This window comes from Pangasianodon hypophthalmus, chromosome 11 (genome assembly GCF_027358585.1).
Source record: "Pangasianodon hypophthalmus isolate fPanHyp1 chromosome 11, fPanHyp1.pri, whole genome shotgun sequence".
NCBI lineage: Eukaryota > Metazoa > Chordata > Actinopteri > Siluriformes > Pangasiidae > Pangasianodon > Pangasianodon hypophthalmus.
The window spans coordinates 18,835,872-18,850,517 of record NC_069720.1 but is presented as its reverse complement, the minus strand read 5'-3'; the positions used below and the strand labels follow the sequence as shown (position 1 = coordinate 18,850,517).

The 14,646-nt window shown below is 42.6% G+C and overlaps 1 protein-coding gene across 2 annotated transcripts; it reads right to left on the bottom strand.

Annotated features, from left to right (window-relative positions):
• Positions 1 to 5,338: 5,338 nt before the first annotated feature.
• On the bottom strand, positions 5,339 to 12,927 carry LOC113531757 (vitellogenin-like). 2 transcript variants are annotated; one of them, XM_053238372.1, is made up of 27 exons: positions 12,888 to 12,927; positions 12,725 to 12,745; positions 12,450 to 12,601; positions 12,091 to 12,342; positions 11,836 to 11,997; positions 11,593 to 11,741; positions 11,323 to 11,473; positions 10,480 to 10,637; positions 10,240 to 10,405; positions 10,026 to 10,151; positions 9,570 to 9,788; positions 9,273 to 9,490; positions 9,092 to 9,189; positions 8,878 to 9,002; positions 8,681 to 8,782; positions 8,449 to 8,580; positions 8,103 to 8,289; positions 7,911 to 8,013; positions 7,631 to 7,816; positions 7,249 to 7,505; positions 6,868 to 7,175; positions 6,575 to 6,619; positions 6,353 to 6,403; positions 6,041 to 6,244; positions 5,786 to 5,937; positions 5,559 to 5,697; positions 5,339 to 5,473 (listed from the first exon to the last, which is right to left on the bottom strand). In XM_053238372.1, the coding sequence occupies exons 1-27, from the start codon at positions 12,925 to 12,927 to the stop codon at positions 5,339 to 5,341; spliced, it is 4,038 nt and encodes a 1,345-aa protein (XP_053094347.1). The 2 variants fall into 2 exon arrangements, with proteins under 2 accessions (XP_053094347.1, XP_053094348.1); XM_053238373.1 differs by having other exon boundaries at positions 6,877 to 7,175.
• Positions 12,928 to 14,646: the final 1,719 nt, after the last annotated feature.

Below are 14,646 nucleotides of genomic sequence, written 5' to 3'. Positions count from 1 at the left end.
TCTGAAGTGCCATCTAGTGAATGCTGCTATTAAATGTACAGTACATAAGATATGCAGGCAAGTATTTGAACATTGGTGCTCGCACAGCCACTGCATCTGCACTTGCACACTGTGACAGCAGGCCAGCAGCCCGCGAACGTAAAACATCAAACACTCCTTGCGCGACTGACGGCGTGGTGCTGAAGAGGCAGTGCCCTTTCAGCACCGCGTTTGTTTTGGAGTGGAGTGGAGTGCACGTGGCTGTGGGGCAGAGTGACCTAACACAGCACAGCTGGCGGCCAATGAGTGGCACGGCTCCTCTTCACCCTCCCAGAGAAGACGAGGAGCAATAAAAGGAGCTTGCGGTCACTCTAGCAGGGGGAGAGGTAAGTGAATGTTATTACTTCACTAGTCCCTGTCTCTGTGTGTCTTTTAGATGCCGACATAAGTGAGGAAGATGAGCTTCAGCTGCTCCGTGACCTCTCCACTGTCTAAGACAGCCTTTTGCATCCTCACAGTCTCGCCGCACTGCCACTGCCAGTTCGCCACGTCAAGTCTGAGACTTCACTGCTTATACCAAGCCTCACTTCCCACATCCTCCTCCTGCACCATAACTTTCACTTTTAAGCATAATAAAGAGCACGTCACCCCCTCCCACTGGCACTTACTGCCTCTGTGTGTATGTGTAGCCTTTTTACTGTCCCACAGTGTCACACTGGTGGAGAATGCGGGCATTAGCACACCATAAGGCCTAAGGAGACCTGGGCCCAGGCCCTCGCACCCTTTCTCACAGGGGAGACCCAGCAAGCTTATCATGCTCTGTCACCAGAAGAGGCAGAACAGTACGACACGGTGAAGAGCGAGATCTTGCTTCACTGCAGCCTCTCTCCCACCAGCACTGTTGCAGAGCTCCATCGCTGGAGCTACCACCCCAAGGGCACCCCATGCAGCCAGATGGACACAAATCACTAAGTGCTGGCTGCAACACAACCGCCTCACAGCCATGGAAGTTGTGGAGAGGGTCACCATGGATAGATTCCTCCAGGCTCTGCCACCGGAAGAGAGGAAGGCCATGGATATCCAGGGAGCCCAAACCCCCAGGGAGATGCTGGAGGCCCTGATTCGGGCGGTGGCTACCCTTGAGATCAGCAGGGGCAAGTGTCGAGAGTTCCCTCGGGGTCTACCCTCGCCCTGAAATCTTCCCACCAGGGGAGGGGAGACCCAGCCTGAGTTGCTCCGCCATTGGGACGCCCCAGTATGCATCCATGCCGACCAAGCCAGGCCTTTCCACTCACCCGAGACGGGTGAGAAACCCTGGCTGCGCCCTCCACACTGAAACACCTCCCAGCCTCCCCACCATCCCCGTTGAGATAAACAGCCGCCCCGTCTCGGCCTTCCTGGACCCCGGCAGCACGGTGACCCCGGTATGGCCCTCCCACGTCCCAACTTCAAAGACTAAGGCCTCCTTCACCATCGCCTGCGTACACAGGGATGCTCGGGTGGAACCCATGGCTAAAGTCAACCTACGGCACCAAGGGAAGGAGTGGCCTCTGCTTATGGGCCTTGTCCCCGAGCACCCTGGCCAGGGTTCACCAGGGCTGGAGAGAGGAAGGTTCCCAAGAAGAAGAAAACCCAACCCAAACGGGCAAGGGCCTGGCTGGCCTGCCTAGCCCAAAGCGAAGAAGACACCGGGGCAACCTCTGCAGGTGAGTCCTCCATCCCCGCTGCTCATGGGTTGCGACTGGCCAGGGTTCACCAGGGCTGGAGAGAGGAAGGTTCCCAAGAAGAAGAAAACCCAACCCAAACGGGCAAGGGCCTGGCTGGCCTGCCTAGCCCAAAGCGAAGAAGACACCGGGGCAACCTCTGCAGGTGAGTCCTCCATCCCCGCTAACCCTGTGTCATCTGTGTTTTCACAGGTTGCCCGAGAGGGAAACTTCGGCCAGGAGCAGAAGGAGGATGAGTCGACCAGGGGGTCCCTCAGAACCCTGAACAGCGGCTCCCCACGGCCTACTTCCTGGTGCGGGAAGGCCTACTGTACTACAAGACAGAGAGAAGAGGACAGCCTTGCGAGCTGCTCGTCGTGCCCCGCACTCGGACGAAAGCCCTACCGCACCTTGGAAAAATTGAAGGACAGATTCTTATGGCTGGGGATGGAGGCAGAAATTCGGGCCTTCTGCCAGCAGTACCCCCAGTGTTAGCGAACCTCACCCTACAAGCCTGCTCCCTGGCCGCTCATCCCTCTCCCCATTTTCGGCATCCCCTTTGAGCGGATCGGCATGGATCTTGTAAGGCTGCTGCCCAAATCTGCCTGGGGCCAGGAGAACATTCTGGTAATCGTGGACTGCTCTACTCGTTACCCCAAGGCAGTACCCCTCTGAAAGGCCACCTCCCGGAACATCGCCCATGAGCTGCAGCCGGGTTGGAAAACTGAAGGACGTCATCACTGACCAAGGTACGCCCTTTATGTCCAAACTCGTGTATTCCAACCCGGCGACACGGTCCTCCTCCTCCTTCCAGATGCCATCTGCAAGTTCCTGGCTTGGTGGCAGGGCCCCTACACAGTCCTCGAGAGGGTGGGCCCCGTGAACTACCACCTGCAACAGCCAGGTAAGTGAGCAGACACACAGGTATATCATATCAACCTGCTCGAAAAGTGGACGGAGCCTGCCCCTGCTGTGTCTCCTTTTAGGTGTCTTTCCCCAGATCTGTCGAAGCGTGCCTTGGTCCACCAAGGAGAAGAGCTCACGCCGGCCCAGAGCCAGGAGCTGTCTGAACTGGTGGACCAGTTTGTCGACGTCTTCTCCTCTACCCCTGGCCTTACGCATTTGGTCCACCATGACATCAAAACCCCACCGGGAGTCGTGGACAGACGGCAGCCCTACCGTGTCCCAGAGGCCCGCCAGAAGGCAATCGAGGAGGAGGTCAGCTGGATGCTCCGAGACGGAATTATTGAGGAGTCCACCAGCCCCTGGTCCAGCTCCATTGTCGTAGTTCCCAAGCCCGATGGGAGCATCCGGAAACCGAACCATGTTTCCGAGTTTGACGGTTACCCCCTCCCTAGGGTCGATGAGTTAGTGGAGTGACTGGGGAGAGCCCAGTTCATTTTCACCTTGGATCTGACAAAGGGCTATTGGCAGGTAGCCCTAAGTCCCGACGCCAAACCCAAGACAGCGTTCTCCACCGCTGGAGGTCATCGGCAGTACCAGATTCTTCCCTTCGGGCTGCATGGGGCACCCGCTACTTTCCAAAGCCTCATGGACATCATCCTGCGGCCCCATCACCAATATGCCACCGCTTACATTCACAATGTCATGATCCACTCTACCACCTGGGCCAATCACCTGTATCACCTTAGGGAGGTCCTCGGAGAACTCCGGAAGACGGGGCTCACAGCCAACCCCAAAAAGTGTCATCTGGGGCTCATGGACGCATAGTACCTGGGGTATCGGTTTGGATGTGGACTCCCGATGCCACAAGAAAAGAAGATCGAGGCTCTGAAGGAATACCCCCACCCCACTACCGAGAAACAGGTACGTGCCTTCTTGGGATTGACGGGATATTACAGAAGGTTTGTGCCCAACTTCTCCTCGATTGCCTCTCCCCTCTCAGATTTAACCAAGAAGGGACAGCCAGACCGGGTGCACTGGAGTCTGGAGGCGGAATGAGCGTTCGAAAGACGGAAGACGGCACTCACCAGCTTCCCAGTGCTTCTAAACCCGGACTTCAGCCTCCCCTTGCTGGTGCCTCACTTCCCACATCCTCCTCCTGCACCATAAGTTTCCCTTTCACTTTTAAGGATAATAAAGAGCATGTCTCCAATTAAGATGCTGTCCCCTCCAAGCTTACCTTTTGTGCACTCTACATGGATTATAGGCTTATTTAATTGTCAGTATTATATATTTATTATTGCCGTTGAATGGCCTGTCATCGTTTTTGAGAGTATTAAATTTGACCAAAACATGAATTTCAGGATTGTATGTGATTACAAAAGGCTTAACTAACACTGTTTATGGCTCAAACAGTGTGTGGTTAGTTTTAGTTTTACATGCATACATCTTGTTTGTTGTTTTCTTGCCTAACAAGTTAGGTTAAATATTTCTTCAGTAAGAATGTATTAATTAATAAATATTCTTAAAATAAATCTTCTTTCTTAAATTTTTTTTTTTTTCAAAACTGCAGGTGCATCTCCTAGCATAGGTGAACTAAAAGTATGATATGATAAACATACAAGCTAATGAAAGAACAACCAACATGATACCAAAGTGATCTTTCATGTTGTAAATCCCTGATAAAGTGTGTGTGATCTAAGCTCCCCTTCCTGTGCCCTCACTGCCTGGTGCTCTTCGCTGTTCTTGATGTACGTTTAAAGGGCATTCAGATTCCTTTAGCTTTTTCTTATGTTGGTACGTTGGACTTACTCTAAATTAAAATTAATGAGTTTTTCTAATCATTCTCAGAATCTGATAAAAGTATCTGCCATTTTCTAGGTATGTGCCTCAATATACATTCCTCTTTTTGGATTACTACAGACAATTCTTTTGACCGCATGGCTTGTTTTTTGCTCTGAAATGCATGGTTTCCAAATCTACTCTAATCAAATTGATTTTAGCGCAGAACAACTTTAATCACATTGTAAAAACTCAAGGATAATTTCCATTCCATTATCTCAAGGATAATCATCGGAAATGGGATGCAATTGAGCTCTAATTCAAGTGTTAGTATTCTAATAGCAATAACAAGATGCCTGAATACTTGTGTAAATGTGATCTTTCTTTAAAAAGAAAAATTATAAATGGCTGGGAAAAGCTGTTCACGTTTATGTCCTTGTTGTTTATGCTTACAATTTTTTTTAAACTGATGCACAAAAAATATACTGCAAAAACATTTCTGAAATACTTTTTAGATACATTTTTTTATATAATACTTAAGGAGCACTGGGTATTTCTGGAGTACTAGTGGTTAGGCCACAGTGCTCTCCCCGCTGCTGCCTGGGTTTGATTCCTGGCCAAGGAACCAACCATGCATGCAAGAGTGTGCTCTCAGTGTTGATCCCAAGCCTGGATGAAAATGGGGAGGGTGCCAAACTGTGCCAAATCAAATACACAGACCAATGATCTGCTGTGGCAATCCCCACAGCAGCCAAAAGAGGAACAACAACTTAAGGAGAACTGGGGACAAATGCAAGCTCTGGTCTGGAAGTTCTGTCATAGATTTGAAAAATTTCAATCTAAACAAAAGATCATTGACCAAACCACACAGAATTAAAAATAAAAACTGGACACACAAAAATAAAACACTTTTTGCCTTTTGGATGCTCTTTATTTCATTTAATTAATTTACATATTTGTAATTAAATAAGTCAGCTATTTCGGATATCATTCAGCCATTTCTCAACAATGGCATGAATGTCGAAATTCTTGAGAGCTGGAATAGTTCCATCCTGTTCAATCGGCAGGGCAATAGGAAGAGGCATAGCTGGCTTTGACAGTGTCATCTGGAAGGGTAAACCACATTAAAATTTTAAATATTTACTTGCAAATATTAAACCATACAAAGACTTGATCAGCCATATTTCTCACCGTTGGAATCCTCATAATAATGCTGAGAGACTTTTGAGTGGGTAGGGCAAAAGTGAAGTCAATCTCTCTTTCATTATTCTCAGCTCTATCAGCATTAACGCCAGCCAGGGGAGCTACCTTAAAGATGTACTCCCTTGCCCTGTTGGTAGAAGAAGAAAAATGTTCTTTATAGTATAATTTCATCACACTACAATACATTTGCTGCTTTGATCTTTTTGACACAGTACCACTTGGCATAGGGGATAGCAATAGTTAGGATTCTTGGTACTCTGTTCCATTCGAATCCCAACCGTGCAGCAGGATGTGCCTCATGCAGACCAGTTTCAGCCTTGACAGCTACAGAATATTCCTGGCACTGCTCACCAGTAGCAAACCTGGCCTAATAGGAGAGTATTTGCTCAGTGCAAACAAGAAATCATTAGATTATATAAAAAGAAACTGTTTAAAAACACTTCTCTTTAGAAGTTTTTGTAGCGACTTACAGCGAATTTATGCTTGCTTGGAAGTAAAGCATCAGCACATATCTTCCATTTGTCACTCTCAGCAATAGAGGCAAACACAACCTGTACTCTTGAAGTGGGCTTATCCAAATAAGCAGCAAACTGGTATCCCAGCTTGCGGTCAGCTCTAACAGCACGAGCGATGATGGCAAAAGCAGGTGGAACAGCATCTCCAAGTAGGTTAGCCTGAAATTATAAACATGGACCTTGATAATTCTTATAGAAACACCACTTTTAAGGAGTTAGGTTGTCTAATAAGATGTCTATTAATTCATGCCACAAATGTTATTCTACCTTTCTCTGTATGGTCTCAATGCTAGATGAGCTGCTGGCTTTTGACATTCCCTGTGGTGTCAGGTACTAAAAAAAGATTTTTTGTAAACATATTTGTTGTAAAAAAACAAAAAAAAAAAAAACAACTATTAAAAAAATTAAAAACAAACAAACAAAAAAAAAACAAAAAACAGACCACAAATGTATTAATAAAAACATTAAGTTGAAGGGATTGAGAATTACCTGATCCTTATGGAATTTCCAGAACTGACCATATGTATTTGTATTCTAGGAAAAAACAGTAAAAACTGTAAAAAAAACATTGTAAATTGACATGAATGTAAAAAGTAAAAAGAAAATAAAATACTTTTTTTATTATTTAAATGGTATTTCAAACTAAGCATCGGATACACATTCATGTAAAGGATGTAGACATTACACTTGTATATGATAAAGTTTTCTGTTTGCACAATGCAGTGCATTATATAGTGAACTCGTTATCAGGCTCCCTATCCAGTCATATGCTAATGTTTTACCTTGGACACACGGGCACTGGAAGAACTCATAGAGCTGCTGACACTCCTACTGTTGCTGACACTCCTACTGCTGCTGGCACTCCTACTGCTGCTGGCACTCCTACTGCTGCTGGCAGAGGAAGAGTAGTTGATTGAGCTGAAATTTACATTCCTCAGTCCAGCCTCCAGAATTTCCCTTAGTTTCAACAGGATGGTACTTTCTTCTGGATTATCAGCATCAACAAGGCTGATCTCTTTCATGAGCTTCTCAGCTGCTTTAGGTCCAACTTGTACCTCAGCCTCCAGTCTTTCTAGTGCAGGACCATCACCTGAAGCACAAACAAACTTTTATTATTAAATCTAATCAGATCTTGGCGATAATCTTTTGACTTCTCTATTTACCTCTTTCCACTGAAATTTGAGCTGAGTGTCGTCCAGCAATATAATACAGAGGATTTAACTCCATAAAGCCAGCATTCTGGGAGGCAAACTTAAGACATCCTTTGATGTTAAAATAAGGAAGAGAACCACACAAGGATTTCTGAATTGAGGCAGGTATAAACCTCTCTGCAGCATCAGAGGGCATTGGAGGTGCCAGAGATGCTACTCTCTCAGTGGGGAGGTCCTCGATGTTTCTGGCCACAGCAACGGTCTCAAAGCTGAGGATATCATAGTCAATGAAATTGCTTGATCTTTTTCCCTCTTTAGTCAGTTGTTTATTTATCAGCTTTTTAATTTTTTGTTTTCATGCAGAGGCAAAGATTTTCACTTGTCTTTCTCTTACCTGACAGCAGCAATATGATCAGGAACAGCAGCAGGCAGAGCCTCCAGCTTTACGTTGCCCTTTGGAAGGTCAGCTCTTATAGCCAGTTTTCCTGGTAAAACAGTGTGTACCTTTCCTCTGGCCATAACAGCAGCCTGAATCAAGGCAGTGTTCACTCCAATCACAGCAAATGTCTGGAGGGCAACACTGAAAGCAAAACAATGTGAATAGGTTCATATAAATTTCCCATCTCCATGACCTTCAAAACTTCTGTCTGTAAAGTGTCTCTTTGAAAGTGTACCTTGGTCTGGCCTCAGCTTGCAACTGGAAATCAGTCTTCATCAACTGATCAAGAGTGAGAGTCTCTGGATGCTCAGGTAAAGGAGGGGTTATAGCTGCCTGAACTATAAGAATGAATTAAATAATTTTGTCAAACGGATTAGTACATTTACATGCTTTACATGAGTATGATATTACTAAGAAAAAACAATACCTTTGAGAGCTGCAGCAGCAACAGCAGCAGTGTAATAACCAAGCTCCATTGGCACACCAACAGAACTGGGTAGAATGCGGCGCACCTCAGCTGCCAGCAGGGGCTTGGCATACTGGAAGGTAATGCCTTTCTGCAATGCCTTAACAGCCTCCTTCAACAGTTCACGAGCTTGTGGTCCAGTAGCAGTCTGTAGATTGTGCATTACATTAGCTTTTATTTTAATCACAATTATTTATTTCAAGGATATTGAAACTATAACCTGTAAATCATGTTTGTACTATATGTTACATTTCAATCTTATAGAACAGTTTCCTGCTACCTAAATGAAAGAAATTATTAAAAATACCTGTGCTGCTTGTTGGATGATTTTGTCAATGAAGGTTTTGTCAATGTTGGCAAAAGCAATTTCCTGTCCAAGAACTTTGACAAAGATGGAACCCAGTGGTTGATTGGTTGGCATAGACTTCCAGTCCATCAGCTTGGAGTACAAACAGAGGAAGGGCATACATTATAAGTTATGTATAGTTCAAACTACACAGCAGAGGCATTAAATTGATACATTGTTAAAAGTAGCTTACAGCCTTAAGGGTACGCTTTATTTTAGTCATGCGGTCAGCATTTTCATCTGCAGCACGAGTCTTCTGTAGAGCTTCCTGGAGTCCTTCAGTTCTCACACCAAACTGGTTGAAATAAACTAATAAATGGCAGTGCCAGGAGTAGAAAAAATATATAATCTTAATGAATTTAAAGATATTGCAAAAAGGCATATTTCTACCTCAAGAACATCAGCAGCAGCTCCAGCCAGGTAGGCTCGTGCTTTAGTTATAACAGCTCTGGGAAAAGTGGTGGCAGCATCATTGATCATGTAAGCACTACCAGCAGCACCAACCATGAAAGGAGCTTGAAACAGAAAAAAAAAAACAATTGTAGTGACAAAACCTTTTTTCCATTGAAACATACAAATGAAATCATAAAACACTGAAACATACAGATATAGAAATCGAAATGAATGGCTCTGCTAAAATGATAGCTCAGTCTGTCCAGTTTGGGGCTCAACATCCTGATAGCAACATTTGCTGCAGCAGCCCTGCAAGAAAAAAAGTATTACTTGTGGCTTAGGTATACAACTATACGAATTAATTGTAATAATAAAATGTAAAGCATTCTTACACATGCACATAATCAGGGGCCATGCTTCTGGTCAGAGACTTGATATGAGAATAAGCAAAACTGGCAACATGCATGTTGGGCTCCTTCTCTAAAGCTCCACCAAGAGTGGCCATAAGGGCTGTTGATGGCTTGGTCTCAAAGAGCACAATACAGGCAACCATGCGCAGTTCAGGATGGAGTGCCTTGTTCATGAAAAGTTGTAGTGCCACTGGCTGAACCTGAAACAAACAAATAAGATGATTACATTGAAGAGTAATCCACAACAGCTGGCGTGTTTATACATCATCCCTTACTAACCAGCTTTGGCTCCTTTTTAGCAATGTTCCTAAGAGCCAAGGTGGCATCAATCTGGACCCTCATGGGAATGGCAGCAGCAGCACTTCCAAATCCAGGCAAGAGTTTCATGATGGTTTTAAGGCTGGCAGGGTGACCAGCATTGCCCAGAGCCTTAAGAGCCAGTGTGATTTCAGGAATCTCAGCCTTGGAAATAGCTGCAGCAGCAGTCTCATGGATAGGCTAATAATAAAAATTGAGAAACACAACTTTACTATTGTATCTGAGCATAAGATAAATTCTCTAATAACTGTAGTCATAATTGATCTTATATTTTGTCTGAAACCTAGTAATGTTTTCATGATCAGCGAGAGAGGGAGAAAACTACATTTTATATAAGTTCTTACTGTCTTTAAGTACAGTAATGTAATATTGCTGAAACTGTTTATACAAATGTGCATGAATGAACAGAGGCTATACCTTCAGAAGATCAGCAGAACATGTAGGAACTTCAGCACAGTATTTGGCAATCATGGAACCATAGCCAAGCATGATCACCTCACGCAGAACTGGAATAGTCTTGACTTTGGGGTTCGAAGCAAGATTCTGTTTGAGAGAGGAAAAGGTTAAAATATTTTATAATATTTTTACAAGGTTCTGCTGGACTTGAAATACATGAAAGATTTTCACTCACAGCAGTGAGTTGGATGGCATCTGGATTAGCGGTGACCATGTGCAAAGCAACCAGAAGGGCCTGAGTGTATTCAGGGACAGCAAGCTCATCAGCTTGAAACTTCTCCTTAATGAATTTCAGAGCTGCTGGTGTACCCACAACAGGAACTGCATCCAAAATCCACCGCCTGCCACAATAAGGATTTTAGAAAATCAAATAAACTCTACTTTAATTTTATGGTAATATTCAAAATAACCTTACCTGTGAAGAGGTTTTGTCTTGTACTCAGCCCATACAGCTTCAATACTCTCAAAGGTAGCTACACGCATGAGCTGGACAAGCTGGACAAACTTCAGAGGAGCGTCCTCATGAACCATTTCCACATTATTTGCAGCCAGATGCTGCAAGACCTCTACAATCTGTAAGAGAAGAGAAAAGAATTTTGTTCAAATGAATACAGGAAAATGAAAGGATGTATTTTATAGAACAGTTAATTCCGGTCACCTAATTTGGATGGTCAAGCAGCATTCTAAGAGTGCTGATATATAGTATAACAGCACTGGTACCTTTCACTGTTTGTATCACTCAGCTTGTCTGTGTTAGCCACAAAATTCTAATTCTAGCTATAGGTTGTTATACTGAAACCGTTGCTACAGTAGAGTTAGCAACATCATCAGTGGCCATGGCAAATGATATATTTTTCATGAATATAACTTTTGACTTAAATTATAAATGCTCATAACATGAAGTTAAAAACAATGAAAGTAAGCTAATTTCACCAGATGCACCTTTAACAGGAATGTACAAATCAATGTGGGCCAAACAAGCAGCAACCTAGCCAGCTAGCTCTCTCCATTTGTGGCTTCTTTGGGATCTATATGCATTAGCAGAGCAAAGATAAATAAAATGTTTGGCCATATTGTGTCTCGAGTTACTCTATTTTAATTTTTTGTTCTATTATTTTGTTGTTATACTGAATATCAGCACTGCTGTGATTACCTGTGGCACTTGACCTATGGCATTGTGCCTACAGATGAATCACAGCCATGCCAATATTCAGTATAACAACACTCTTGCTCTTGCAATATAAACTAATAATGATACCTGGGCCTTTGCATTACTGATCTTCAGAAGCTGAATGGGGGTTTGAAGAATCTCAGTGGCAAATTCATACTTCAGGGATCCACGGGCCAAGTATTCACCTGCATGGGGAGCAATAGGGGCATTTTGCGCCTCCATTAAAGTCAGAATTTGCCTGAAATGAGAAATAACAAATTTTGTTATAATTTCTAAGTAAGAAAAATGTATTCAGAAGTATATCTATAAATGTTTCCACATGACATGATGACATAAATATTAGAGTATAATTCATACTTGGCTTTCATTTGAGCTGCTCCAGTTACTGTATTTAAGGGTGAGAACTGATGGACCTCTTCAACTATGGCCTCAGAAACCAGAGCACCTGTATCTGTGGGCTTCATGATGTAGCTGAATGTTGCAGTCCCAGTCAGACTCTTAAGCCTCTGCGGTGAGGAAATAATTAAATAATTAAGTGTGATTCTTGCTTTAGAGAATTCACTTGCAAAGAAAGAACTCACTGACTGCTTCTGAAATTACCTGCTGGCACTCAACACAGGTTTCAGTGTAAGCTAAACCAATATCCTTTATGGCTCTCTCATGGCAGTTGGTCAGGTCTTTGGACTTTCTCACAGCAATCTGATGGGTCTTTTCATCCTCACTGATCATGTAGTGGGTCTTGCAGACTCCCTGAGGTCCAGCCTTTGAGAATGAAATAGCTTTAGCTACGATTTCGGGTCAGAACAGAATTTTAATACCATAAATAATAAATATCACTCATGTTTAGGCTCTTACCTCATGCATTTCATACACATTCTGTGTGTTCTTGAGGTTGAGCTGAAAGATGTTGAGGATACCTCTGTGCAGGTTCAGGACAGTAGCAGAGACTCCAGCAGGGGCAAATATCTTACCTACCACACCACTGGCATACTCAAATTTAATGGGAATCACAAGCTGAGCATTTAGTGCTGAGGTGAGCTTTGCAGCAGGATTGAAAGCATCCTGGGGCCAGATGCCAGTGTACTCAAAGAGTTGTGGATCCTGGAGCTATGGGTTAAACAAAATTGCAAATTTGCTACATTTAGTTCAAATTACAGGCTAACCATGTATGCCTTTCTTTTTGACACCATCCATGCAATAAAGAATATGTTTACCTTCATGAGAAAGGTATTCTGGGCTGCAGCACTGATGAGAACCTTGCTGCTAACTTTTACACCAGCCTTGGCCAGACCCTCCTGAGGCAGACCGCCCAAGAGCAAACCCTCATACTTGTACACAAAGGTCTTACCCGCAGCAAACTCTGGAACTGATTAAATATTTTATATTCATTTTCTCTAATATAATGTACCAATGTGTTCAAACTATCATACTATATTCTTAATATTATAAGTAATATAATAAATATAATATAATAAAAAATATTACTTACCAAGGTTAGTCTGATGACTCGCTAAATAAAAAGGAAAAAAACGTTATACTATATAGTCATATTATAAAATACTTCATCTTATTGGTTAGTGAATGCTTTTAATTCCTTTCTAGGAAATAAAATCAATGTAATACCTAATAACCAATTTCAAATCATAACTTACCCACAAGGGCCAGAGTCAAGACAAGCACAACAGCTCTCATGCCTGGTTATTTGTGAATCCACAGAAAGACTGACTTTTTATTTATGGTAGAGTTTTTGCTGACAACAGTCACTTCAAAATGGATTATTAACTCATTTCTAAATATTTTTTTAATGTACATGTGACTCAATCTATTTGTGCAACTCAGCAATCATTTTAGGGCAGGTTAACTTGCCCCCCTATCATGTTAGGACAGAGCCAATGTCCATATGCAAGTTCTGGTGGTCTTTTAATAGTTTTTATTTATTTTTTTAATTTAAAAAAACTTAACATACCATGTGGTTTGTTTTGAGTGTTATTTCAAACTAATACAAACAAACAAATGAATGAATGAATGAATTAATGAATGACTGAAGTAAATTAATTTGGTTACTTAATTCAGTCATCTGATCATTTTCCTAGGTTTGGTTACATTCATACAATGTGATAAAATGCTGCTGTATACACACATATATACACCGATCAGCCATAATATTAAACCACAGACAGGTGAAGTAAATAATATTGATTAGCTTGTTACAATGGCACCTGTCAACGGGTTGGATATATTCAGCAAGTGAACAGTCAGTTCTCGAAGTTGATTTGAAAATGGACAAGCGCAAGGATCTGAGCGACTTTGACAAGGGTAAAATTCTGATGGCTAGACAACTGAGTCAGAGCATCTCCAAAAGGGCAGGTCTTGTGGGGTGTTCCTGGTATGCAGTGGTTAGTACGTACCAAAAGCAGTTCAAGGAAAGACAACCGCAGTATGAGAGTGCACCTGAAAAATCTGCAGGAATTGCGTGACGCAGTCATGCCAACATGGACCAGAATCTCAAAAGGATGTTTCCATCATCTTGTGGAATCCATGCCATGAAGGCTGTTTTGAGAGCAAAGGGAGGCCCTACCCAGTATTAGTATAGTGTTCCTTATAAAGTGTTCAGTTAGTGTACGTTGTTCATGCTATATTGTGCAATCACAACAGTACATGAGATATATTTCAATTAAAATCCCAGATGGTCAATACAGTATTTTACAAAGTATATTTAAAAAGCAGATAGATTTGGGGTGTGTGCAATGTTTGGCTCAAACAGTGAAACATAAATGTTGTCCAAAGCTTGGTGTCCACCATGCTACAGTTTCATTTACTTTTGAACAGTTTGCTTTAACACCATGTCACTATGACATGCCACTATTTCACTGTTGCATGGTACGTGTTGACCACCCATTCACTTTTATGTAGCTCTGGCTGTTACTTAACAGATAAACAATTTATTATGGCAAAAGCAAAATGGCCATAACAAATCATTAACAAAGCATCAATTTATATATACCAGTCAGGAAATGTATGTTGCTTATTTATTGTAGTCCTTGCTTTTCACTCTCAGACATTCAATGGTTGAAAATAATATAATGTGACAAGGAATTAAGCAATTCAATCTGACCTACTGTTTCCAAAGTCCACAGAACTGGGCAGTGGTAAGGTTGAGGTCACACTACACACAACATGGTTATGGCATAAGCCTTTCTTTTTTAATATTTATTTTATTTATTTATTTATTTATGTTCTTTTTTTCCTATTTCCTGGAATTAAGTATTTTAAATATTGTTGGTTATTAATCATCATGTTTATCATATACTAATGTTCAGCAATTGGTGCAAGCAGAGACATCAGTTTAGAAAATAAACTTTTGGTCAAAAAGAAAAGTGTTTTATTTTTTTTATTTTTGGGCTAAAAATG

Coding starts and splice junctions, on each gene's coding strand:
- LOC113531757 (XM_053238372.1), bottom strand. CDS start 12,927: ATGAGAGCTGTTGTGCTTGTCTTGACTCTGGCCCTTGTGG. Junction 12,343..12,449: donor AGAATACCTTTCTCATGAAG/GTAAACATATTC, acceptor TTTAACCCATAG/CTCCAGGATCCACAACTCTT. Junction 5,938..6,040: donor CAAGCAAGCATAAATTCGCT/GTAAGTCGCTAC, acceptor CTCTCCTATTAG/GCCAGGTTTGCTACTGGTGA.